Source organism: Bos javanicus, chromosome 8, assembly GCF_032452875.1.
Source record: "Bos javanicus breed banteng chromosome 8, ARS-OSU_banteng_1.0, whole genome shotgun sequence".
Taxonomy (NCBI): domain Eukaryota; kingdom Metazoa; phylum Chordata; class Mammalia; order Artiodactyla; family Bovidae; genus Bos; species Bos javanicus.
In genome coordinates, this window is record NC_083875.1 from 70117105 (window position 1) to 70142853 (window position 25749).

The window sequence follows — 25749 nt, forward strand, 5'->3', positions numbered from 1 at the left end:
TTTGTGGCTTTCTAGGAATTATCCATTTCATTTAAGGGGATCTAATTTGTTGACATACTGCTAATAAGTGTTCTCTTATAATCCTTTTTGCTTCTTTGAGGCCAGTAGTGAAGTCCCCTGTTTTATTCCTGATTTTAGCAGTCTGGTCTCCTTGTTTTCATCGGTGGTCTAGCTAAAGGATTGTCAATGTTGCTGACCTCTTAAACCAACGTTTGGTTTTGTTGATAATCCCTATTTCATTACTTTTCACTCTTTTATTTATTATTTCCTTCCTTCTGCTTACTTTATTTCTAAATTTTTTGAAAAAACTTGCTAGTTTATTATAAACTGTGCAAACTTAGAAATAATCAAATGGAAGAGCAGTTTGAGGCAGTAGAGAATAGGGCACACTCTCCAGGCACACCCACCCTCCCATCATGTCCATGAGTTCATCAAACCTAGGTCCCCTGCAGGCAGTCTTGTGCATTGCAGGCAGATTCTTTACCAACTGAACCACCAGGGAAGCCCCTACCAATCTAGAACCTCCCTCAAACCTATCCGAGGTTTTTATGGAGGTTCCATTACGTAGGCATTATTGATTAGATTATTTGTCTTTGGTGGTCAAGTTCAATCTGCAACCCCTCTCCCCTTCCCAGAAATGGAGGGGTGGGGCTGAAAGTTCCAACCCTCTAGATATGCCTTGAACTTTCCTGGGATCAGCCCCAATCCTGAAGCTACTCATGGGCTCTCTGTCCCTTGTCATCTAATTTTCTGCTTGTTTCAGGTTTAACTTGCTCTTCTTTTTCCATTGTCTCAAGGTAGAATTATTTGAGATATTTCTTCTTTTTAATACAGGCATTTATAGCTATAAATTCCCTTCTAAATATTGCTTTAGCTGTATCCCATAAGTTTGATTATGTTGTGTTTTCATTTTCATCGAACTCAAAGTATTTTCTGATTTCCCTTGTAATGTCTTGTTTGACCCATTGATTATCTAGGATAATATGTTGTTTAATTTCCACGTTTTGTGTATTTCCCAAATTTCTTTCTGTCAGTTATTTCTAATTTCATTCTATTGTGGTTAGAGGCCTTATGTATTTTTATCCGTTTATATTTATTGAGGTTTGTTTTATGAGTTAGCTTATGATCTATACTGGAGAATGTCACATGTGCACTTTGGGCATTTTAACTTTAACTGAAAAAAAATTTTCCCCCGTTTACCAAGGAAACGGCAAGATTAGGATAGTAGTGTGTCTTTTATATCAAAAGCAGGGAGACATTGAGACTTTGACATTAACAAACCCATGACAAACAAGAAAAAGAAGCGCTAAGGTCATTGAAGGATGTGTGTTTGTGAACCGTATCTCAGGTTCCAACCACAGATAGGAAGGGGCCATGAGATCAGTGACCCAACTATCATTGACCCTGGAATTTGAACTAAACAAACAAAGTGACCTTCTCTTACAAATTGACAAGACGAGGAATGCCTTCATGACTTTTGAGAAATTGCTTTTTTACAAATTGGTCACTGGTCTAGTGGACCTATTATGTTCAGGTGTAGATCGGCTTGGTTTCAAGATTTATCTGGCTTAAGTCTCTGTCCATTCATTGTAGAACACTCCCTCACACATTGAACAGAGACAGGGAAGTCCAGGAGAAAACAAAAACAAATGAAGACTTTATGCATATTGACACGTAATAGCAAAAGCAAAATAAGCAAGTGAAGAATAGTCAACTTAATATCAAAAATATTTTCAAATAGTATATCTTCAAAACAGAAAGCCTAAAGACCTTGTACAAAGATCTCAATCTAATTATATACCAGATAATGCATTTGTAAACTGAAAGGCCAATGTTATTAAAGCAATTGGAGTCTAATGAAACTAGTCAGACCTCAGCTGGTTTTGGGATTTACTGTCTTGGCAGCAGACCTGAAGGATAAGTGGAGTTAAGCATGGGGGGCCCAGATTGGGGGCCCAGTGAGTGCATCTGTTGGTTTGAGACTGCCTGGAATGCTGCCTGGGAAGAGTTTTCACAGTTATCTTGGTGAGACGTCCAGAATTGTCAAAGGATGATGAGACCTCTTAGAGAAAGCTGATTTTCTACTTACACCAGTAAGAGACTGTTGATCTCATATAGAGTACTGTATTTGAGAAGCGTGTAGTTCAGGACTGCAGACTTGCAACTGACCAAGTAGGTCAACATTGTCTATAAAAGCACTGTTGTTCAGATGAGAGTTTTGTTGATTGATTGAACCAACTCAATTTTAAAAAAAGAAAAATATGGATAGAATAATTTCCTAACCATTTAAATAATTAAATTCTTATGGGATGCTTATTGGACTGTCATTCCTTCATTTCCCTGGTGGCTCAGACAGTAAAGTGTCTGCCTACAATCTCTGGGTTGGGAAGATCTCCTGGAGAAGGAAATGGCAAGCCACTCCAGTATTCTTGTCTGGAAATCCCATGGACGAAGGAGCCTACTAGGCTACTGTCCAGGGGGTAACAAAGAGTTGGAGACGACTGAGCAACTTCACTTCACTTCACTCCCTCATTTGCAGAAACGGGGTTGACAGTGGTTGGGTTGGCTTGCAAAAGTGTGTTTTCTGAAGTGAGTTGATATAAATAATTAAGCAGGTTTAAAATTGGTTCTTATGATTACTTGTTGAGGAGGACATGGCAGCCCACTCCAGTATTCTTGCGTGGAGAATCCCATGGACAGAGGAACCTGGAGGGCTACAGTCCATGGGGTCGCAAAGACTCAGACACAACTGGGGGACTAAGCACAGCAGATGACTACTTGTTACCATGACTGCAATTCAGAACAATCCATTGTTTCTGAGGTTTGTGGAGATATTTTTAATTCCCAAGAGTATAAGACTGTCTATGTTTTCATCCAGTTGTATTGTTTAATTTTTAACATAATTTTAAATTCATAAAGAATTTAATTATTTAAATGGTTAGGAAATTATTCTATCCATATTTTTCTTTTCTTTTTTAAAAATTGAAGTATAGTTGATTTACAGTATTTAGTTTCAGGTATACAACGTAGTGATTCTTTTTTTGCAGTTTATTAATATATCCCATTATAAGTTATCACAAGATATTAGATATAATTCCCTATCAGATCAGATCAGATCAGTTGCTCAGTCGTGTCTGACTCTTTGCGACCGCATAAATCGCAGCACGCCAGGCCTCCCTGTCCTTAAATCCTTGTTACTTACCTTTTATCTGTATAGTTGTTTGTATCTGTTAACCTCATACTCCTAATTTGTTCCTCTCCCCCTCTCTCCCCTTTGGTAACCGAAAGTTTGTTTTCTATGTCTGTGAGTCTGTTTCTGTTTGGTATATGGATTCCTTTGTATATTTTTTTTAGATTCCACATATAATTGATATTATATAGTATTTGTCTTTGTCTGATTTACTTCAGTAAGTATAATATTCTGTAGGTACATCCATGTTGCTGCAGATATCAATATTTCATTATTTTTTAATGGTTGAATATTTTTTCATTGTGTATATATACACTGCGTCTTCTTAAACTAATCATCTGTTGATGAGAATTTGGGTTGATTCCAAGTCCTAACTGTTGTCAATAGCGCTGCTATGAACAGTGGGGTACATGTATCTTTTTGAATTACAGTGTTTGTTTTTTTCTGGATACATACCCAGGAGTGGAATTGCCAGATCATATAGTAGCTTTGTTTTTAGTATTTTTAGGAGCCTCCATACTGTTTTGCATAGTGGAGAACCACTTTACATTCCCTTTAGCAGTGTAAAGGAGGGTATCTTTTTCTTTACATTTGTAGACTTTTTGATGCTGGCCATTCTGACTCGAGTAAGGTGATACCTTATTGTAACCTTGATTTGCATTTCTCTAATAATTAGCGATTTTGAACATCTTTTCATGTGTCTGTTAAACATCTGTATGTCTTCTTTGAGGAAATGTCTATTTAGACCTTCCTCCTATTTTTTGAATGAGTTGTTTATTTTATTCATATTGAGTTCTGTGAGCTGTTTGTGTATTTTAGAAATTAATCTCTTGTCAGTAGCATTGTTTGGATATATTTTTTCCCATTCTGTAGGTTATCTATCTGTATTGTTGATGGTTTCCTTTGCTGTGCAAAAGCTTTTAAATTTGTCTAGGTCCTGTTTTTTTTTTTTTTTGCTTTTATTTATTTATTTTTTTGCCTTGGGAGAGTGATCTAAGAAAATACTGCTACAGTTTATGTCAAAGAAAGTTTCACCTGTGTTCCCTTCTAGGCGTTTTATGGTGTCATGTCTTACATTTAGATCTGTAAACCATTTTGAGTTTATTAAAATTTGTCTATAGTGTGAGAGAATGTTCTAATTTCATTGTTTTCTGTGTAACTGTTCAGCTTTCCCCAACATCATTGTTGAAGAGACTGTCATTTCTCCATTGTATGTTCTTGCTTTCTTTGTCATAGATTAACTGACTCTAGCAGCATAGGTTTATTTCTGGGCTCTCTGATTTGTGTTTATTGATCTATAGTCTTTTTTTGTGCCAGTATCACACTGTTTGACTACTATAGATTTGTGTTTAGTCTCAAGTCTGGGAGGGTGATACCCCATCTTAATCTTTTTTTCTCAAGATTGCTTGGGTGATTTGGGGTCTTTTATGGTTTCATATAAGGTTTAGGATTATTCTGTTTCTGTGAAAAATGTTGAGTATTTTGATAGGAATTGCATAAACCTGTAGTTTGCTTTGAGTAGTATGCCATTTTAACCAGAAACTTGTCCGTTTCTTACGGATGGTCCCATTTGTTGGCATATAACTGTTAATAATATTCTCTGACGATTTTGCGTATGTATGTGGTGGTGTTGTTACTTCTCATTCTTCATTTTGTATTGTGTTTATTTGGGTCCTCTCTTCTTGGTGAGCCTGGCTAAGAGTTTGTTGATTTTGTTTATCTTTTCAGAAACAAACAGCTCTTAGTTTTATTGATTTTTTCTGTTGTGTTTTTTTAATCTCTATTTCCTGTCTGATCTTTATTATTTTCTTCCTTCTACTGACTTTGGGCTTTGTTTGCTCTTCTTTTTCTAGTCCTTTTAGGTTGTAGGTTAGGTTGTTTGAGATTTTTCTTGTTTCTTGAGAAAGACCTGTATCACTATGAACTTCCCTCTTAGACCTGCATTTGTATTTCATTAAGTTATATTTTCATTTATTTCTGTCCATTTTTCTCTTTTGACTGTGCTGGGTCTTTATTGCTGTGCACAGGCTTTCTCTAGATGCAGTGAGCAGGGGCTACTCTTCGTTGTGACTCACGGGCTGCTCATTGTGGTAGCTTCTCTTGTTGCAGAACATGGACTCTAGGCACACAGGCTTCTGTAGTTGCAGCACATGGGCTCCGTAATTGCAGTGTGCAGGCACTCGAGGGCATGGGCTTTAGTTGCCCGAGGCATATGAAGTCCTCCCAGACCAGGGATCAAACCCTGCATTGCCAGGCCAATTCCTGTCCACTGTACCATGGGGGAAGTCCTGTCCATTTTTTAATGATTTTTTTTTCTCACTAATTGGAAATGCCACCAGTAATTACTGTATGTGCAATCCTAATCTGTAATTCAGTCTAGTTCTGGATCTTTTATTCTCTTTTTTCAGATCTGTTAAAGACACAACTGATTCTCAGTAAACTGCACACATTTAAAGTCTACACTTTATAGAGCTCTGCTCAATGTTATGTGGCAGCTTGGTTGGGAGGCAGGTTTGAGGGGAATGAATTCTTGTATATGTATGACTGTCTCCTTTGCTGTTCCCGAGAAACTATCACAGTATTGTTTGTTAGTCAGCTGTGTGTGTGTGTGCTAAGTTGTTTCAGTTGTGTCTGACTCTTTGCAACCCTATGGACCATAGCCCACTAGGCTGCTCTGCCCATGGGATTCGCCAGACAAGAATACTGGAGTGGATTGCCATTCTCTTATTCAGGGGATCTTCCTGACCCAGGGATCGAACCCGCGTCTCTTACGCCTCTTGCATTGGCAACTGGGTTTTTTACCACTAGCACCACTTGGGAAGCCCTTAATCAGCTATACCCAGATAAAAAATAAAAAGTTTTAAAAAAAAGTCTACACTTTGATGAATTTTGACATATTTTTCTATCTTTGAAACATATTCTTCCTCTGCTCCATGGGCAGTGAACACTGATCTTCTCTGTGTCACTAGAGATTAGTTTGCTTTTTATAGAATTTTATAAAAATAGAATTGTATAGTATATAACTTTTTTATTTTTGGCTGTGCCACATGGCTTGTGGGATCTTGGTTCCCCAACCAGGAATTAAACCCAGGCACTCAGCCATGAGAGTACGGAGTCTTAACCATTGGACTGCCAGGGAAATCCCAGTATATTCTTAGTTGTAGATGTATGTATCAAAAGTTTGTTATTTTTCATTGCTGAGTAGTAGTCTTTTGTATGAATATACCACGGTTTTTAAAGTCTACTCACCTGTTGTTTCCACTTGTTGGCTGTTACACATAAAGTTGCTGTAAATATTAGGGTACAAGTCTTTCCATGGACACATACTTTGATTTCTCTTAGTTAGGTAATACTTGGGAAGTAAAATGGTGGGTCAAATGATAGGTGTACATTTAGCTTTCTAAGAAACTGTTTTCCAAAGTATCTGTACCATTTTATGTTCCCACCAGCAAATGTATGAGATTTCTGTTTGTTCCACGTTCTTGCCAACACTTGATATAGTCAGTTTTTTAATATTAGAAATTCTAATCAGTACATAGTAATACTTTGTTGTGGTATTTCTTTTTATGGTGAGAACATTGAAGATCCTGTGTTTAATTTTAATGCTTTCTAAGTGTTTTTATAGTAAAAAACAGAGATACTACTTTGCCAACAAAGGTGCATCTAGTCAAGGCTATGGTTTTTCCAGTGGTCATGTATAGATGTGAGAGTTGGACTGTGAAGAAGGCTTAGCACCAAAGAATTGATGCTTTTGAACTGTGGTGTTGGAGAAGTCCCTTGGACTGCAAGGAGATCCAACCAGTCCATCCTAAAGGAGACAAGTCCTGGGTGTTCATTGGAAGGACTGATGCTAAAGCTGAAGCTCCAATACTTTGGCCACCTCATGCGAAGAGTTGACTCATTGGAAAAGACCCTGATGCTGGGAGGGACTGGGGACAGGAGGAGAAGGGGACAACAGAGGATGAGAAGGCTAGATGGCATCACCGACTCGATGGACATGAGTTTGAGTAAACTCCGGGAGTTGATGATGGACAGGGAGGCCTGGTGTGCTGCAGTTCATGGGGTCGCAAACAGTCGGAGACGACTGAGCAACTGAACTGAACTGAAGGGTTTTAAAAATTCTTTATTTTATATTGGAATATAGTTGATTAACAATGTTGTGTCAATTTCAGGCAAACAGCAGAGTGATTCAGTTATACATGTATCTATTCCTTTTCAGTTTCTTTTCCCATTTAAGGTTATTACAGAATATCGTTGTGGGTTTTAATCTGCATTTCTCTAGATGATGTTGAGCATCTTTTTCTGTGTTTATTTGCCATTCATTTATCTATTTTGATGAAATGTGTATTCAGAGTTTTCACCAATTTTTAAATTTTTTTTTATGGAGTGTGTAACAGTTCTGATGAGTGAGAAATATAAGCCCTATATCAAGATACATGATCTGCAAACTTTTTCTCTTAGTCTGTGGCTTATCTTTTCATTTTTATCAATGGATCCTTGTAAGGATCAAACATTTTTAATTTGACTGTCTATTATTAGTTTTTTTTCTTTCATGGATTGTATTTTTGTTTTCAAATATAATAAATCATTCCCTAACTCAAAGTCATGAAGGTTTTCTGTGCTATTTTAGGAGGCACTGTTCTTCCACTGTTATGTTTAGGTCTGTGATCCAGTTCGAGTTAACTTTTGTGGACAATATGAGGTAGTGGTCTAAATTCATTTTGTTGCATATAAGTCATAAAACACTGTCCTTTCTTGATTTAACCTGACACCTCTATCATAAACATGTAAGATTATTACTACCTTTCTTTCTCATATAATTTAAAGATGTAAACTTCCCTCTGACCACTGCATTAGCTATAACTCATGATTTTTTGATATTGGTTTTTTGCTTTCTTTCAGTTTGAGGTACTTCCTAATTTCTTTTGTACTGCCTTCTTTGAATTATTTAGAGGTTGCAGTTTAATTTCCAGATATTTGGGTACTTCCTATTCTGTTTTGTTTTCTAGTCTTATTCTGATGTATTTGGAGAACATACTTTGTATTACTTCAGGTGTTTTAATTTTATTGAGACTTGTTTTATGGCCTAGTATAGAATCTGTCCTGGGAGTTCCTTTTGTAGTTGAAAAGGATATGCATTCTGCTGTTTTGGGTGGACTGTTTTATGTACTCAGTTAGTTCAGTTGGTTTACTAATGTTGTTCAAGTCTTCTGTATCTTTCCTAATTTTCTATTCGTGGTATCAACGATAGGAATATTGAAATCTTTTCAAGTTGTTTAATTCTTTGCACTTTGTCAATTTTTTCTTCAGGTATTTGCCTTTGGCTACACATGCATCTATACTTATGATAAATGTACATATTTATAATCACTATATCTTATTGATGAATTAACTCTTTTATCATTGTGAAATGTGCCTTTTCATCTTTAGTAATAATATCGCCTTAAAGTCTATTTTGTCTGATGTTAGTGTAGCCAATCTAGCTTTTTTATGGTTACTGTTTGGTATGTATTTTCTGTTCTTCTATTTCCAACCTGTTTATGTCTTTGAGTTATTAATAAAATGTATATCTTGTAGACAGCGTATATCTAGATTTTGTTTTTTTTCCTCGGTCTGACAATCTGCTTTTGGATTGGCCTGTTTAATACATTTATTAAGTCTTAGGATTTATACTGTTGGCTATATATCTGCCATTTGCTATTTGTTTTCTGTCTGTCTCATGTCTTTTTTTTCCCCTCCATTTTTTTCTTTATTGCCTTCTTCTGTGTTAAATATTTTTTAGTGTACCATTTAAGTTCCTCTGTAAATTGTGTGTGTGTCTATGTGTGTTTGTTCTAAGTATTTCAGTATCTTTCACATATCACAATCTATTTTACATTAATGCATACTTAATTCCAGTAAAATATAGAAATTTTGCTCCAGCATAGTTCCATATTTCTCTCCTCTTTATGAATACATACCCAGAGACACAAACTGGATATATGTTATAAACGCAACAGTACAATGTTTTAGTTGTTGCTTTAAACAGTCTTACAATAAACAATCTTACAATTTTTTTAAGACATGAAGAAAAAGTATATTCATATAGTCACTTTATATTTACCGACATATATATCGTTGCCAACATTCTTCCTTCCTGTGACTCCAAGTTGCCATCTGGTATTGTTTTCTTATGCTGAGGGATAAAATATTTATCTGTTAGTATTTCCTGTAGAGCAGAGTCTTCCAGGAACATGATCTCTTAGTTTTTATTTACCTGGGAATGATTTTATCTTTCATTTTCTTAAAACAGCTTCATTGAGATTTAACTGTATACCATACAGTTCTCTCATTTAAAGGATAACATTAATGGCTTTTAGTATATTCATTATGCACCATCACTACAATCAGTTTTAGAACATTTCCATTCCAATCAAAAGAAACCCTTTACTCCTTATCTATTACCCACCCTCAGTTCAGTTCAGTTAAGTCGCTCAGTCGTGTCCAAGTCTTTGCCACCCCATGAATTGCAGCACACCAGGCCTCCCTGTCCATCACCAACTCCTTGAGTTCACCCAGACTCACGTCCATCGAATCAGTGATGCTATCCAGCCATCTCATCCTCTGTCGTCCCCTTCTCCTCCTGCGGCCGATCCCTCCCAGCATCAGAGTCTTTTCCAATGAGTCAACTCTTTGCATGAGGTGGCCAAAGTATTGGAGTTTCAGCTTTAGCATCAGTCCTTCCAATGAACACCCAGGACTGGTCTCTTTCAGAATGGACTGGTTGGATCTCCTTGCAGTCCAAGGGACTCTCAAGAGTCTTCTCCAATACCACAGTTCAAAAGCATCAATTCTTTGGCGCTCAGCTTTCTTCACAGTCCAACTCTCACATCCATACATGGCCACTGGAAAAACCATAACCTTGACTAGATGGACCTTTGTTGGCAAAGTAATGTCTCTGCTTTTCAATATGCTATCTAGGTTGGTCATAACTTTCCTTCCAAGGACTGTCTTTTAATTTCATGGCTGCAATCACCATCTGCAGTGATATTGGAGCCCAAAAAAATAAAGTCTGACACTGTTTCCACTGTTTCCCCATCTATTTCCCATGAAGTGATGGGACCAGATGCCATGATCTTCGTTTTCTGAATGTTGAGCTTTAAGTCAACTTTTTCACTCTCCTCTTTCATTTTCCTCAAGAGGCTTTTTAGTTCCTCTTCGCTTTCTGCCATAAGGGTGGTGTCATTTGCATATCTGAAGTTATTGATATTTCTCCTGGCAATCTTGATTCCCGCTTGTGCTTCTTCCAGCCCAGCGTTTCTCATGATGTACTCTGCATAGAAGTTAAATAAACAGGGTGACAATATACAGCCTTGACATACTCCTTTTCCTATTTGGAACCAGTCTGTTGTTCCATGTCCAGTTCTAACGGTTGCTTCCTGACCTGCATGTAGGTTTCTCAAGAGGCAGGTCAGGTGGTCTGGTATTCTCATCTCTTTCAGAATTTTCCACAGTTTATTGTGATCCACACAGTCAAAGGCTTTGGCATAGTCAGTAAAGCAGAAATAAATGTTTTTCTGGAACTCTTTTGCTTTTTCCATGATCCAGCGAATGTTGGCAATTTGATCTCTGGTTCCTCTGCCTTTTCTAAAACCAGCTTGAACATCAGGAAGTTCACAGTTCACATATTGCTGAAGCCTGGCTTGGAGAATTTTGAGCATTACTTTACTAGCGTGTGAGATGAGTGCAATTGTGCGGTAGTTTGAGCATTCTTTGGCATTGCCTTTCTTTGGGATTGGAATGAAAACTGACCTTTTCCAGTCCTGTGGCCACTGCTGAGTTTTCCAAATTTGCTGGCATATTGAGTGCAGCACTTTCACAGCATCATCTTTCAGGATTTGGAATAGCTCAACTGGAATTCCATCACCTCCACAAGCTTTGTTCGTAGTGATGCTTTCTAAGGCCCACTTGACTTCACATTCCAGGATGTCTGGCTCTAGGTGAGTGATCACACCATCATGATTATCTTGCTCATGAAGATCTTTTTTGTACAGTTCTAGGCAACCACTAACCTACTTTCTGTGACTATAGATTTACCTCTTCTGGACATTTCATATATATATGGAATCATGCAGTATATGGTCCTTTGTGACTTGCTTCTTCATTTTCACTTTTGAAAAGCAGTGTTGGAAATTCCCTGCCATTCCAATGTTTAAAACTCCATGCTGTCATGCCAAGGGCCCAGGTTTGATCCCTGGTTGGGGAACTAAAATCCCAAAAGCTGTGAGGCATGGCTAAAAAGAAAAAGAAAAATGGTTTCCCAGGATACAGTTTTCTTGCTAGAGAGTTGTGTTGTTTTTTTTTTCCTGCCCTTTGAACATGTCATTACACTACCTTCTGGTCTCCATAGTTTGAGACGGAAAGTAGGTTTTTAACTATATTGTTGTTCTTCTGTATATGATGCATCACTTTTCTCTTACCATTGTCAAGATATTCTCTTTGGCTTTGGGTTTGTCCATGTGTAGGTAGCAAGAAGAGATAAGAAAGCCTTCCTCATTGATCAATCCAAAGAAATAGAGGAAAACAACAGAATGGGAAAGACTAGAGATCTCTTCAAGAAAGTTAAAGATACCAAGGGAACATTTCATGCAAAGATGGGCTCGATAAAGGACAGGAATGGTATGGATCTAACAGAAGCAGAAGATATTAAGAAGAGGTGGCAAGAATACACAGAAGAACTGTACAAAAAGATCTTCACGAGCAAGATAATCACGATGGTGTGATCACTCACCTAGAGCCAGACATCCTGGAATATGAAGTCAAGTGGGCCTTAGAAAGCATCACTACGAACAAAGCTGGTGGAGGTGATGGAATTCCAGTTGAGCTATTTCAAACTCTGAAAGATGATGCTGTGAAAGTGCTGCACTCAATATGCCAGCAAATTTGGAAAACTCGGCAGTGGCCACAGGACTGGAAAAGGTCAGTTTTCATTCCAATCCCAAAGAAAGGCAATGCCAAAGAATGCTCAAACTACGTCACAATTGCACTCATCTCACACGCTAGTAAAGTAATGCTAAAAATTCTCCAAGCCAGGCTTCAGCAGAATGTGAACCATGAACTTCCAGATGTTCAAGCTGGTTTTAGAAAAGGCAGAGGAACCAGAGATCAAATTGCCAACATTCGCTGGATCATGGAAAAAGCAAGAGAGTTCCAGAAAAACATCTATTTCTGCTTTATTGACTATGCCAAAGCCTTTGACTGTGTGGATCACAATAAACTGTGGAAAATTCTGAAAGAGATGAGAATACCAGACCACCTGACCTGCCTCTTGAGAAACCTATATGCAGGTCAGGAGCAACAGTTAGAAGTGGACATGGAACAACAGACTGGTTCCAAATAGGAAAAGGAGTATGTCAAGGCTGTATATTGTCACCCTGCTTATTTAACTTCTATGCAGAGTACATCATGAGAAACGCTGGGCTGGAAGAAGCACAAGCGGGAATCAAGATTGCCGGGAGAAATATCAATAACTTCAGATATGCAAATGACACCATCTTTATGGCAGAAAGTGAAGAGGAACTAAAAAGCCTCTTGAGGAAAATGAAAGAGGAGAGTGAAAAAGTTGACTTAAAGCTCAACATTCAGAAAACGAAGATCATGGCATCCGGTCCCATCACTTCATGGGAAATAGATGGGGAAACAGTGAAAACAGTGTCAGACTTTATTTTTTTTGGCTCCAATATCACTGCAGATGGTGACTGCAGCCATGAAATTAAATGATGCTTACTCCTTGGAAGAAAGGTTATGACCAACCTAGATAGCATATTGAAAAGCACAGACATTACTTTGCCAACAAAGGTCCATCTAGTCAAGGCTGTGGTTTTTCCAATGGCCATGTATGGATGTGAGAGTTGGACTGTGAAGAAAGCTGAGCGCCAAAGAATTGATGCTTTTGAACTGTGATGTTGGAGAAGACTCTTGAGAGTCCCTTGGACTGCAAGGAGATCCAACCAATCCATTCTGAAGGGGATCAGACCTGGGATTTCTTTGGAAGGAATGATGCTGAAGCTGAAACTCCAATACTTTGGCCACCTCATGCAAGGAGTTGACTCATTGGAAATGACTCTGATGCTGGGAGGGATTGGGGGCAGGAGGAGAAGGGGATGACAGAGGATGAGATGGCTGGATGGCATCACTGACTCGATGGACGTGATTCTGGGTGAACTCCTGGAGTTGGTGATGGACAGTGAGGCCTGGCATGCTGCAATTCATGGGATTGCAAAGAGTCGGACACAACTGAGCAACTGAACTGAACTGAACTAAAGTGTGGTACTTACTGTGTTTATCACACTTGAGATTCATTGATGTTATGGATTTATAAGTTACCATTTTCATCAAATTTCGGAAATTTTAGAGTGCTGTTTTTTTTAATATTTGTTTTTACTCTCTTGTCCTCTTTCTGGTACTCTCATTTCTAGGTTGGGATCTTGACATTGTCTCACAGGATTTTGTGTCATTTATATTTAATATCTTTCTCTGTCTTCTTTGCATTGAGCAGTTTATATTACTCTATGTTGTAGGCTATTTATACTGCCATCTCAAATCTGCTGGTGAGTTCATCTTAATCAGTGTTTCATTTTCATTATTGTTTCCAACTCTACAGTTTCTTCTCCCCTCTCCCCTCCCTCTCCTCTCTCTTCCCCTTCTCTCTCCCTCCCTTTCTTCTTTCTCCTTTTTTGTGCTATTTATTTTACAGTTTCTATTTCTGTATTGAGACTATTCCTTGTTTGTTGATTTGTCATCATATTTTCCGTTAGTTGTCTGAATGTATTTTTATTAATAGAAGGGCTTTCCTGGTGGCTCAGATAATAAAGAATCTGCCTGCAATGCAGGATACCCAGGTTTGATCCCTGGGTTGGGAAAATCCCTTGGAGAAGGGCATGGCAACCCACTCTAGTATTCTTGCATGGAGAATATCCATGGACAGAGGAGCCTGGCAGGCTACAGTCCATAGGGTCACACAGAGTCAGACACGACTGAAGTGACTAAGCAGCAGCAGCATATAATAGAAAAGAATTGCTGACGTCTTCATACTGCCATAATGAGAAGTCTTTTTTTAATTTCAGTTTTTATTATTGAGGTATAATTAATCTGCCATAAAATTAGCCCTTTTTAAGTGAATAATTCACTGGTTTTTCAGTTCAGTTCAGTTGCTCAGTCGTGTCTGACTCATTGCAACACCGTGGACTGCAGCATACCAGGCCTTTCTGTCCATCACCAACTCTTGGAGTTTACTCAAACTCGTCCATTGAGTTGGTGATGCAATCCAACCATCTCATCCTCTGTCCTCCCCTTTTCCTCCTGCCTTCAATCTTTCCCAGCATCAGGGTCCTTTCAAATGAGTCAGTTATTCGCATCAGGTGGCCAAAGTATTGGAGTTTCAGCTTCAACATCAGTCCTTCCAATGAACACTCAGGACTGATTTCCTTTAGGATGGACTGGTTGGGTCTCCTTGCAGTCCAAGGGACTCTCAAGAGTCTTCTCCAACACCACAGTTCAAAAGCATCGATTCTTTGGTGCTCAGCTTTCTTTATAGTCCAACTATCACATCCATAAATGACCACTGGAAAAACCATAGCTTTGACTAGACAGACCTTTGTTGGCAAAGTAACGTCTCTGCTTTTTAATATGCTGTCTGCTGCTGCTGCTGCTGCTAAGTCGCTTCAATCGTGTCTGCCTCTGTGTAACCCCATAGACGGCAGCCCACCAGGCTCCCCCGTCCCTGGGATTCTCCAGGCAAGAACACTGGAGTGGGTTGCCTCCAGTGCATGAAAGTGAAAGTGAAGTCGCCCAGTCACGCCCGACTCCTAGCGACCCCATGGACTGCAGGCCACCAGGCTCCCTCGTCCATGGGATTCTCCAGGCAAGAACACTGGAGTGGGTTGCCTCCAGTGCATGAAAGTGAAAGTGAAGTCGCCCAGTCACGCCCGACTCCTAGCGACCCCATGGACTGCAGGCCACCAGGCTCCCCCGTCCATGGGATTCCCCAGGCATGCGGTGCCACTAAGTTGGTCATAACTTTCCTTCCAAGGAGTAAGTGTCTTTTAATTTCATAGCTGCAGTCACCATCTGCAGTGATTTTGGAGCCCAAAAAAATAAAGTCTGACACTGTTTCCACTGTTTCCCCATCTATTTCCCATGAAGTGATGGGACCAGATGCCATGATCTTCGTTTTCTGAATGTTGAGCTTTAAGTCAACTTTTTCACTCTCCTCTTTCATTTTCCTCAAGAGGCTCTTTAGTTCTTCTTCACTTTCTGCCATAAAGGTGGTGTCATCTGCATATCTGAGGTTATTGATATTTCTCCTGGCAATCTTGATTCCCACTTGTGCTTCTTCCAGCCCAGCGTTTCTCATGATGTACTCTGCATAGAAGTTAAATAAGTAGGGTGACAAAATACATCCTTAATGTACTCCTTTTCCTATTTGGAACCAGTCTGTTGTTCCATGTCCAGTTCTAACTGTTGCTTCCTGACCTGCATACAGATTTCTCAAGAGGCAGGTCAGGTGGTCTGGTATTCATTTATAGGAAATCTGTCTCAAGGATACAGTTTAAGTATAGAAGAATCTTTGTAAAAGATGTTCAGTCAGTTATTTGTAAGAGTGAAACAATAGAACTACTACTAAAAAAGTGAAAGACCAGTGAATTAATGTACCGTCCACTTAGTGAAATACTGTTATGTAACCATTAACACAGTTGAAGAGTTTGACTTAAAAATATTTTTTAAAAATAGTTGTATTGTTGAATAAAGCTATGTAAATAGGAAGCAAAGATTCATGAAATGATCTGTGATAAAATCTCTAATCTTATTTCAAAACACAGTGTTATGTTCTCAGTGCTTTACATGAATAAAGTCATGGAGTTCTATCAGCAACAGTGAGTTAGGCAGTTTGTTCTGATCCACTTTGACACAAGGAAACTGAAACACAAGGTTAAGTTACTTGCTCAAAATCTCATATGCTGGTAAGTGGCAGAGCCAAGATTTGAACCGAGGTTTTGGCTCCAGCGTCTGTAGTCAATGTGAACTATTTCAAGTTTCTCATGGTTTTTCATCACTGAACTGCAGCAAGTCCAGCAGGATACTAATCACCTAGAATGGTGATAGTTGTTCAAGGGACTAAAAGGGAAAAGGGAGGGAGGAGTCTGGGTTTATTCATAAATTGTAGGTGAATGAAACTCAACATGTTTCTCTTTCTGTAGCAGTCTGATGTGGTAATGTATGTTGTGAAACTCTGAGAAGGGGTTATAATATGAAGAATGGACTCAATATTTTTGATCATAGAACCTTTTTCACCCCCTCAAGACTTCTCAAGGGACCAGTGTTCCTAAGGAGTATACTCTGGGTGATACTGGCCCACAGAAGAGTCCATGCTCTGACCCACAAGGAAATTAGTATCTGGTCCCTGTCTGTCTTCAGCCTCCACTGATCATCTTCATCTTCAAGGACCTTTTTTCACCTCTTTGCCTCATGAGTGTGGTCCTCCAATAGTTGTAATTTCTTCCTTCAGCTAGTGAGGGCAAATATAGTTTTAAGAATGTTCTGTTGTTCCTGTGTAGACTGCCTCCTAATAATGATGATACAGATTATTCTGATGATTAGAGTACCTTATTTTAAGGACTGTAGTGGATTTTGTCAATTTTTAGTTGTTTTTATTTTTATCTTTTCACTCTTTTTGGGGGGCATTGTTAAAAAGAGATATGAGAGTTCTGTCTCCTAAAAGAGACAGCTGGAGCCTTTTTGAACTAGGTGTTGGCATTTGGAACCCTCAAGTACTTACAGGCATCCCCTGTCCCTTTCATGTTGCTCTGTGTATACTCCATATGATCCAGAGGTCTTTTGTCTCTTTCCCAAGGCACACCATGTACTTGCAGAACAAAGAAAACTTCCAGGACGAGTGCACTAAGCTTCTGGTTGGCAATATTGTTATAACCCGATACAACAATCGTACCTATCGTATTGATGATGTGGATTGGAATAAGACTCCAAAAGATAGCTTCATCATGTCTGATGGGACGGAGATTACATTCTTGGACTACTACAGGTAGAGGAAGGAGGCTGGGCTTGGGCTTGCAGGTTGGTGCGTGGTCTATCGTTCTCCAGTAAGAGTGACATGTAGCAGGACACGTCAAAAGTAATTGGATTGGTAATGCACCCAAGATTGACGAGTTTGTGGGATTTGACCTGAATTTGCTACCCTTACAGTTTTATTTCCTTTAGTACTTTTTGCAAGTTATTTCATAAATTAATCTCAGAGCTTTAAAATTATGTTTCCTTTTCTGTTTTGGTTCAAAGTCTGGTTGGAGAGATTAAATTCAAGTCATTAATCATTTGACTGTCATTTTGCCTTTCTAGTTACCTAAGCCCTTTGGCCTGATGAAGATTTTTATTTTTATTTTTTTGTTTGTTGGCCTGATTCAGTTTTTAAAGAATTTCTTTCCTGGGCTGTTATCCTGTTTCCTCTCTATTTAATTGCATTAACTTGAGTCTGCTTTTTCCAGTTATGAATGTACTCTGGTGAGTTTATGATGGATCTTTGACAAGAGTATAATACAAATAGTATACCTCAGTCCTGGTTAACGCTCAGACTGTGTTGCAGTAAGAATGGTGATGCTGTTACTGACAGTTTCTTCCTGCCTCTGTTCTGCTCTAGCAAAAACTATGGGATCACAGTAAAGGAAGAGGACCAGCCACTGCTGATCCACAGGCCCAGTGAGAGACAGAATAACCAAGGGATGGTGAGTGGTGGTGGTGGTGGTGCATGTCAGGCTGATGCTTCCAGCCAGATTCTCTACCCATCAGCCACTCTTCACGTTCTTCATGGCTCTGGGAGCCATGAGGCTATGATTACAGTGTGGTTAGGGAAAGCTGTGCATTCTTTGTCTGTCTCCTATACCCAGAGGTACTCTTGAAGACCCCTTAGTGAGAAACTAAACATCCAAAGAATGAGTTAGGTTAGGAATAAGGAGAATTGACTGCTAAAGAAGATTGAAACACTGGGTCCATTTAGAGAAGCTGGAGACATTTTAACAGGGTTAGGGACCAGGGAAAAATACCTTGACACCTAACTCCTCTGTCTTCAGAGTGGAGACTGAAGATCAAAATAGGTTAAGATGAGACAGAGGCACCAGCTTGATAGGATATATTGTGTGATATCCACCTACTTACTTGGAGGCCCAAGTGAAAAAACAGTTCTAGTTTTTCTAGTTTTCCCTCTGCTTTTGACAGTTTTAATATTTTTCTCTTTACCTAGTGCAACCAATTGTGACCAATTGTGACCCAAGTGAGAAAAGGATAAAACACTGGTCGTGTTTCCTGCCCTCTTCTCTGGGGTCTTATGTTCCTAAGAGTGCCTGTTATACCCCTGTGGGACCAGTTTGGGCCTGCTAAAGTCTTATACCAGTCAGAGGAACAGGATCCTCTTTGACTGCCTTGCTTTCCCTCTGTTCTCTCCTCCAAGTTGCTAAAAAGTGAAATCCTGCTGCTCCCTGAGCTTTCCTTCATGACTGGAATCCCTGAGAAGATGAAGAAGGACTTCAGAGCCATGAAGGTGAGAAGGGCCTGCTTTGAACCCAAGACCATTTTGATAGAGATATGGCTTGCACTGGGCCAGATTTGCGTCATCACCTGGGCAGGTTCATTTTTCCTCTCCATAAGCGTGATATGTGTCTCTTCCCACACACTGGGAAAGAGCTGACCAGAGCTTTCTTTGGAATGTTGTTACAATAGTAGAACGACTGGATTATAAGGTAAAAGGATACAAATAGTTCTAGCATCACCCTCCCCAATCTAATGGGGGACTGTAGGCTGGTCATGTGACCATAAATGATGTTCTTTGAGAGCACTGAATTTTTCTAACATTTCTGTAAGCCTTCAGTTTATTTGAAGGGATGGAGGAAATAATGTAGCAAAAAGTCAGCAAGTTGGAGGGAGAAATTAGAGGATAGAAGTTCATGCTGTGGTGCTTGGGTGTCCTGGAGGTCTCATGTAGGGCACAGTAGCTGGGAGGCAGAGGTGTGTGCAGTAGCGAGGGTCCAGACCCTGAGGGCTCCACCTCCATACTGTCTGCTTGGGTCTTTCCACCTGCATGCTGCTCTTCTGCCTCTGTCTCAGTCCTTGTCTGTCCCAGTTTTGGACCCCTGGGCTTGTCTGAGATGCCATGAATTGTTTTTAGTAACATCGTAAAGAGCTAAAGTGAATTCCTATAAGAGAGTTCTTTCATGTTTACCTTCTGATACTTCTGCTTTCAGTATGTAGGTCAAAGCTCTTCCTTACAACTCCCAGTTACCTAATGACTTTATGATCACAGAGCTATCTATATAGCCCCATAGACTCACTGCCCTAATGACTGCCACGCAGGGAGCAACAGCCGCACAGTTCATTAGTTCCAGAAGCTAAAGAAAGAATTCACTTGCATGATTCTGAATCTTCATCCCATTAGATGTTCATTCAACAATAAATATTTAGAAAACACCTATTATGGGTCACACCCTGGACCAAACAAGTGTTTTATAGTGACATTAACTGACTAGTATCATATGACATGAAGTATAAGACCAGATGTGTTTTACGTTTGCCTGCGTGCCTGGCATAGGGCATTTTTCTGCCCCGATGTTTAATAGGTATAGTCAAGTCTCCTTACATGGCTTTGAGAAAGAGAATAAGATTTAGATGTCATGAGAAAGAAACAGTGACAATTTTAAATACTTTGTATCTGTGTGTGTGTGTAACTGAATCACTTTGCTCTACAGCAGAAATGAACACAACATTGTAAATCAACTATACTTCAATTAAAAAAAATTCTTACTTTTATGGCTAAAATTTTAACCTTATACTTCATTCACTTTCATGAGCTATTATAATAAAGTCCTTGGAGACACTTTAAAATTTCTACAGATTTTAGTGGGAAAAAGATTTTTCTATGGAAATGTTTTCTGCATTGGGGTTTCTTTAATCTCATACTAGAGAAGTAATAGCTTAGTATCTCCATTTTGATTCTATTCAGGATTTGACCCAACAGATCAACCTGAGCCCCAAACAGCACCATAGTGCTTTGGAATGCTTGCTACAGAGAATTTCGAAAAATGAGACAGCTAACAATGAACTGACACGTTGGGGACTCTATCTGCAGAAAGATGTACATAAGGTAAACTGGAAGATATGATGGTAGGAAATATCATTACAAAGAATTAAGAGCTTTCTGAGACTAGGTGATAACTTCCTATCTTGTCTTTATTTTACAGTTTTTGCTTTATTATTATACTTTTTATTTTGTCCTAGTCATAATTGAATTTCCTTGACTTAATTTGCTATTAGCTCTTACAGATTATCTTCTGTATTTCCCAGGATCTGAGTTGTTAGTTTCCAGTCAAGCAAAAGGAATATGGACCCTCAAAATTTACCTCATTTTTAGTTTTCCAGCCCAAATTACTCTTAACGTTCTATGTCTTTTTCTACCCCCCCTGCAAGTTTTTCTTTCCCAATGATTAACTTGTGTTTCTTTGAATGTATTACTATTGTTGTTTTCATAGGCATAAAGTCTCAGACTTGTACATTTTAATTTTCACGTGGCCCTTTGTGCCTGCAGTTTGCCTGAGTCCACTCCATTGTATTTTATGCAGCGTGAGACAGTGCAGAGGCAGCATGAGTTGGTGAAGTCCTTGGCTTTGAACCTCAATTCTGCCTCTTGCCTTGTTGGTTACTTGAAACAAATTGCTTAGCATCTCATAGTTTCTTTATCTGTTAAATAAAGATGATATTGAGTTAACAGAATTACATGGTAAAATCGTTAGCATAATATTTGACACCTAGCACGTGTTCAGTAAATACTAGCTTTTATTGCTTTTTTACTTTTCTCTCTAGGTTATACCTAAAATACTAATAATTGATTCTGTCTTTTGTTCTCTTTCCCTCTGAACTGACTCCTTGTTAAAATTTTTTTTTAATATTTATCTTATTTTTTGGCTGTGGTGGACCTTTGTTGCTGCACGCAGGCTTTCTCTAGTTGCAGCAAGCGGGCCTACTCTTTGTTGTGGTGCACAGGCTTCTCCTTACAGTGGCTTCTCTTGTTGCAGAGCGTGGGCTCTAGAGCATGCAGGCTTCAGCACAGGCAGCACATGGGCTCGGTAGTTGTGGTGCACAGGTTTAGATACCCCCAGGCATGTGGGATTTTCCCAGACCAGGAATCAAACCAGTGTCCCTTGCATTGCCAGGCAGATTCTTAACCATTGGACCATCAAGGAAGTCCCAAAATTGTTTTTCTTTTTTTTTTTAAACAAAAGTAGTGGAAAGTCTATAAGGAAAATGTGGATATCGTAGAAAATGTAAAGAAGGGAATAAAAACATCAGTAGTTTCATTGCCCAAAGATAATATCTTAGTGATTTATTTTAGGCACATAAAAAAAGATAGTATTATTTTCAGTATATTTTGTTTCCATAAACTTTTTTTCCTGTGAGAATGAATCTTTTCTTATAAAATTGTGCTTATACTATATATGGTTTTGCATCTTGTTTTTCATGTATTATTGTATCTTGAACATGTGTTCATGTTATTAAATATTATTTGAAGATGTAGAAAACTTAAGCCAAAGAAGAAAAATGTTCATCTGTAGTCATGCTATATCAGAATACCTATAACCACTGTTAACATTTTGGTATATAACCTTTAGTTTTTTTGGTCTGGGTATATGTGCATGCACATACTCACATGCGGTATATATTTAAATGGTTTCCTCTTTTTTTTTAATTTTATTTTTAAACTTTACATAATTGTATTAGTTTTGCCAAATATCAAAATGAATCTGCCACAGGTATACATGTGTTCCCCATCCTGAACCCTCCTCCCTCCTCCCTCCCCATACCATCCCTCTGGGTCGTCCCAGTGCACTAGCCCCAAGCATCCAGTATCGTGCATTGAACCTGGACTGGCAGCTTGTTTCATACATGCTATTTTACATGTTTCAATGCCATTCTCCCAAATCTTCCCACCCTCTCCCTCTCCCACAGAGTCCATAAGACTGTTCTATACATCACTGTCTCTCTTGCTGTCTCGTACACAGGGTTATTGTTACCATCTTTCTAAATTCCATATATATGCGTTAGTATACTGTATTGGTGTTTTTCCTTCTGGCTTACTTCACTCTGTATAATAGGCTCCAGTTTCATCCATCTCATTAGAACTGATTCACATGTATTCTTTTTAATGGCTGAGTAATACTCCATTGTGTATATGTACCATAGCTTTCTTATCCATTCATCTGCTGATGGACATTTAGGTTGCTTCCATGTCCTGGCTATTATAAACAGTGTTGCAATGAAAACTGGAAATAGAACTGCCTTATGATCCAGCAATCCCACTGCTGGGCATACACACTGAGGTTTCCTCTTTTTTTATTCAGTTTATTTGTAATGTTTTTTCATGTCATTTAATATTTTTCTGAATATTTTAATGGATAACAGATAATTCATTTTACTAATAATTTCTTACTCTTTTACATTCAAATTGAATTTAGCATTTTCCTATGAAAATCTGTGAACATCCTTATAATTATATCTTTGTACATGATGTTTATTTTCATAGATTTATGGAAGTGAAATTGCTAGGTCAGTGGACATATATATTTATGTTTCCAGTACTTTTTGGTATTTTGCCCTCCAGAAATTTTCAGCAGTTTTTTGCTTTCATAAGCAAAGATGAGTCTGATTCCTTTGTTGTTCAGTCACTAAGTTGTATCCAACTCTTTCATGACTGTAGCCCTCCAGTCTCCTCTGTCCATGGTATTTCCCAGCCAAGAATACTGGAGTGGGTTGCCATTTCTTTTTCTGGGGATCTTCTTGACTCATTCTTCAATTCAGTTTTTATAATGTATACATTGCTGTTTATTTTTTGCAAAAACAGGATTATGTTAAGTGCACTTAGAAAGTGAGTGTAATGGTCACAAAATATCCATCATATAGATATATCAATTTAGTTATTTTCTTACTTTTGGATATTTAGATCTGATTTATTTATTATTCTTCATTTTAATTTGGTCTTTCATTATATGAATTTTTTTTCCTGTTTTTCTTTTGTATAAAGTATAATAGTTTATGTTTAGTCTTATTACAGCATTTTCTCTTTAATTTTCTACTTAAATTTTTCTAAATATTATTTTCCTGTTCACCTTGAATTTATAGGCATTTTACCTTCATTCTCTGGTTCTAAAGACGCAATGTTTTCTGATCCCTTTCTTGGGGACCATGTTGGGAGCTTCAGTAATTAAAGGGCTGCTGCTGCTGCTACTGCTAAGTCATTTCAGTTGTGTCCGACTCTGTGCTACCCCATAGACGGCAGCCCACCAGGCTCCCCCATCCCTGGGATTCTCCAGGCAAGAACACTGGAGTGGGTTGCCATTTCCTTCTCCAACGCATGAAAGTGAAAAGTGAAAGTGAAGTCGTTCAGTTGTGTCCGACTCTTCACGACCCCATGGACTGCAGCCTATCATGGGATTTTCCAGGCAAGAGTACTGGAGTGGGGTGCCATCGCCTTCTCCGAATTAAAGGGCAGTGCCTATCAAAACTGTGTGTGTTCAGAATTTTATTGACATGGATTCTTAACTGCTAACAGTTGCATTTTTCTACCATTTTCAGAAGTTAGGACAGGAACAGGTGTATATAGTAGAGTAGACCAAGCCTCTGAACATTTTTCTAACTAATGTTTGCAGATGGTTCGTGTCATAGGTGCTTTATTTTCTGTTTAGATTGAAGGACGTGTTCTGCCAATGGAAAGAATTAACTTAAGAAATATATCATTTATCACATCTCCGGAACTAAACTGGATTAAGGAAGTAACCAGAGACCTTTCCATCTTGACTGTAAGTGATTTGTGAGGTGGTAAAGAGAGGGCCAGTATTCCTAGAAGTGTGAGGAAGCAGAAATTATTTAGTTGTCCTCTTTTTGAGAGGAAGTACCAACTGAATTCCCATGGAATTACTTACTTAACTAAGGTCCTTCAAACAAGAGCAAATTGATGAGTTGTTAGAGGTAAGCCCTTTGCTTGACCATAGATTCAGGACAAAGAAATAAATTGCTGTGGTAATTCATAACAGTGCCAGCCTATTGCCAACTGCTCTTTGTTCTTCCTTCTTCCTTTCTCTTTCCTTCCTCTTTTCCCCTACAGTTTCCGTGAAAGAAGTAAAATTAAAAGTGTCCTACCAAGTCAACTAAAGAAAAAAATGGTATTATAATTATTTTAAAATCTTTTTTGCTAACCTGGTTGCTATGGCCATGCATAAAGTATACACATTTTGTTTCTAAAATGTTTTTTGGAAATATATTTAAAGAAAAGGTACATTTATGTATATCAGATCAGTCGCTCAGTCGTGTCTGACTCTTTGCGACCCCATGAATTGTAGCACGCCAGGCCTCCCTGTCCATCACCAACTCCTGGAGTTCACTGAGATTCAGTTTTGATTAATTTTCACAAATTGAGTAATCAATACTGGGTTAAGAAGCAGAACTTTACCAGTGCCCCAGACTCTTCCCTCCATGATCCTAATTACTACTACCTGTTACCCTTACATAGTCCCAAAATGGCCACTGTTCTGACCTCTGACAGCATTGAATTTTTTAAAGCCATGTTTGTATGTAACATATACATGGAACCATACCGTATATATTCTTTGATGTCTGCCTTCCTTTCTTCAACCTTGCTTGATGAGTTTCTCCATATCATTAAGTATAGTTATAGAGCTTCCATTCTCATTGCTGCATAGTATTCCATTGTGAGCCTGCCACAATGTACTTACAACACACATCTATATTAGTAATTGGCATTAGATAAGACAGGACTGAAGCAGAGTGAAAAGCAGTTTGTTCTTTGGAGTAACATCTCCTGAAATGATGTTGGAGTGTTGGAGATGTCATGGGAAGTACTAAAAAATAGCTTGTGGTTGTTCCTAGGTCCCCATGCATTTCTGGGCACTGTTTTACCCAAAGAGAGCAATGGATCAAGCCCGAGAGCTGGTGAACATGTTGGAGAAGATAGCTGGCCCCATTGGCATGCGTATGAGCCCACCAGCCTGGGTGGAACTGAAGGATGATCGCATAGAGACCTATGTCAGAACCATTCAATCCATGCTGGGGGTTGAGGTATAAATTAACTTGAATTTTCTGGATGCCCATTTTGAAATACTTGAATACTTGATTTTATATTACCCTGGTTGTTGGTCTGCTGTTGATGGTGTCCAGGAACCTGTGTCTTACTCATATGCACGTGAAACAATTAACAGAGTAGTCTACATGCCCTTTGGCTGGATTTGCTTCTCGCCTGTGTTGGCATTCTCACTCACTCTAGTGTTCTGTTCCTCATGTAATTGGCCGAGAGAATAGCTGACTTAACTTCAGTTTGTTATCATTATAGAACATGTGCTCAGAAAGCAGTTTCCTGGGCCAGGTGCTATCTTGGACGATTCAGTACTGAGCTGTCACAGTCTGGTCTGGCTTAAGATTCAAATTGCTCCAGTGATGAACTTGGCAGGGGGCCT

General features: G+C 38.8%; 1 protein-coding gene across 2 annotated transcripts in view; it reads left to right on the top strand.

Moving 5' to 3' along the window:
- The window catches only part of PIWIL2 (piwi like RNA-mediated gene silencing 2), an 82125-nt gene that overhangs the window by 24050 nt on the left and 32326 nt on the right, over positions 1-25749 (top strand). For both annotated transcript variants that reach the window (XM_061425836.1, XM_061425837.1), the window contains exons 11-16: positions 17082-17270; positions 17880-17964; positions 18687-18776; positions 20232-20372; positions 23965-24078; positions 25166-25354. In XM_061425836.1, coding sequence (XP_061281820.1) covers positions 17082-17270; positions 17880-17964; positions 18687-18776; positions 20232-20372; positions 23965-24078; positions 25166-25354 — 808 coding nt within the window. The remainder of the gene's footprint in view (positions 1-17081; positions 17271-17879; positions 17965-18686; positions 18777-20231; positions 20373-23964; positions 24079-25165; positions 25355-25749) is intronic.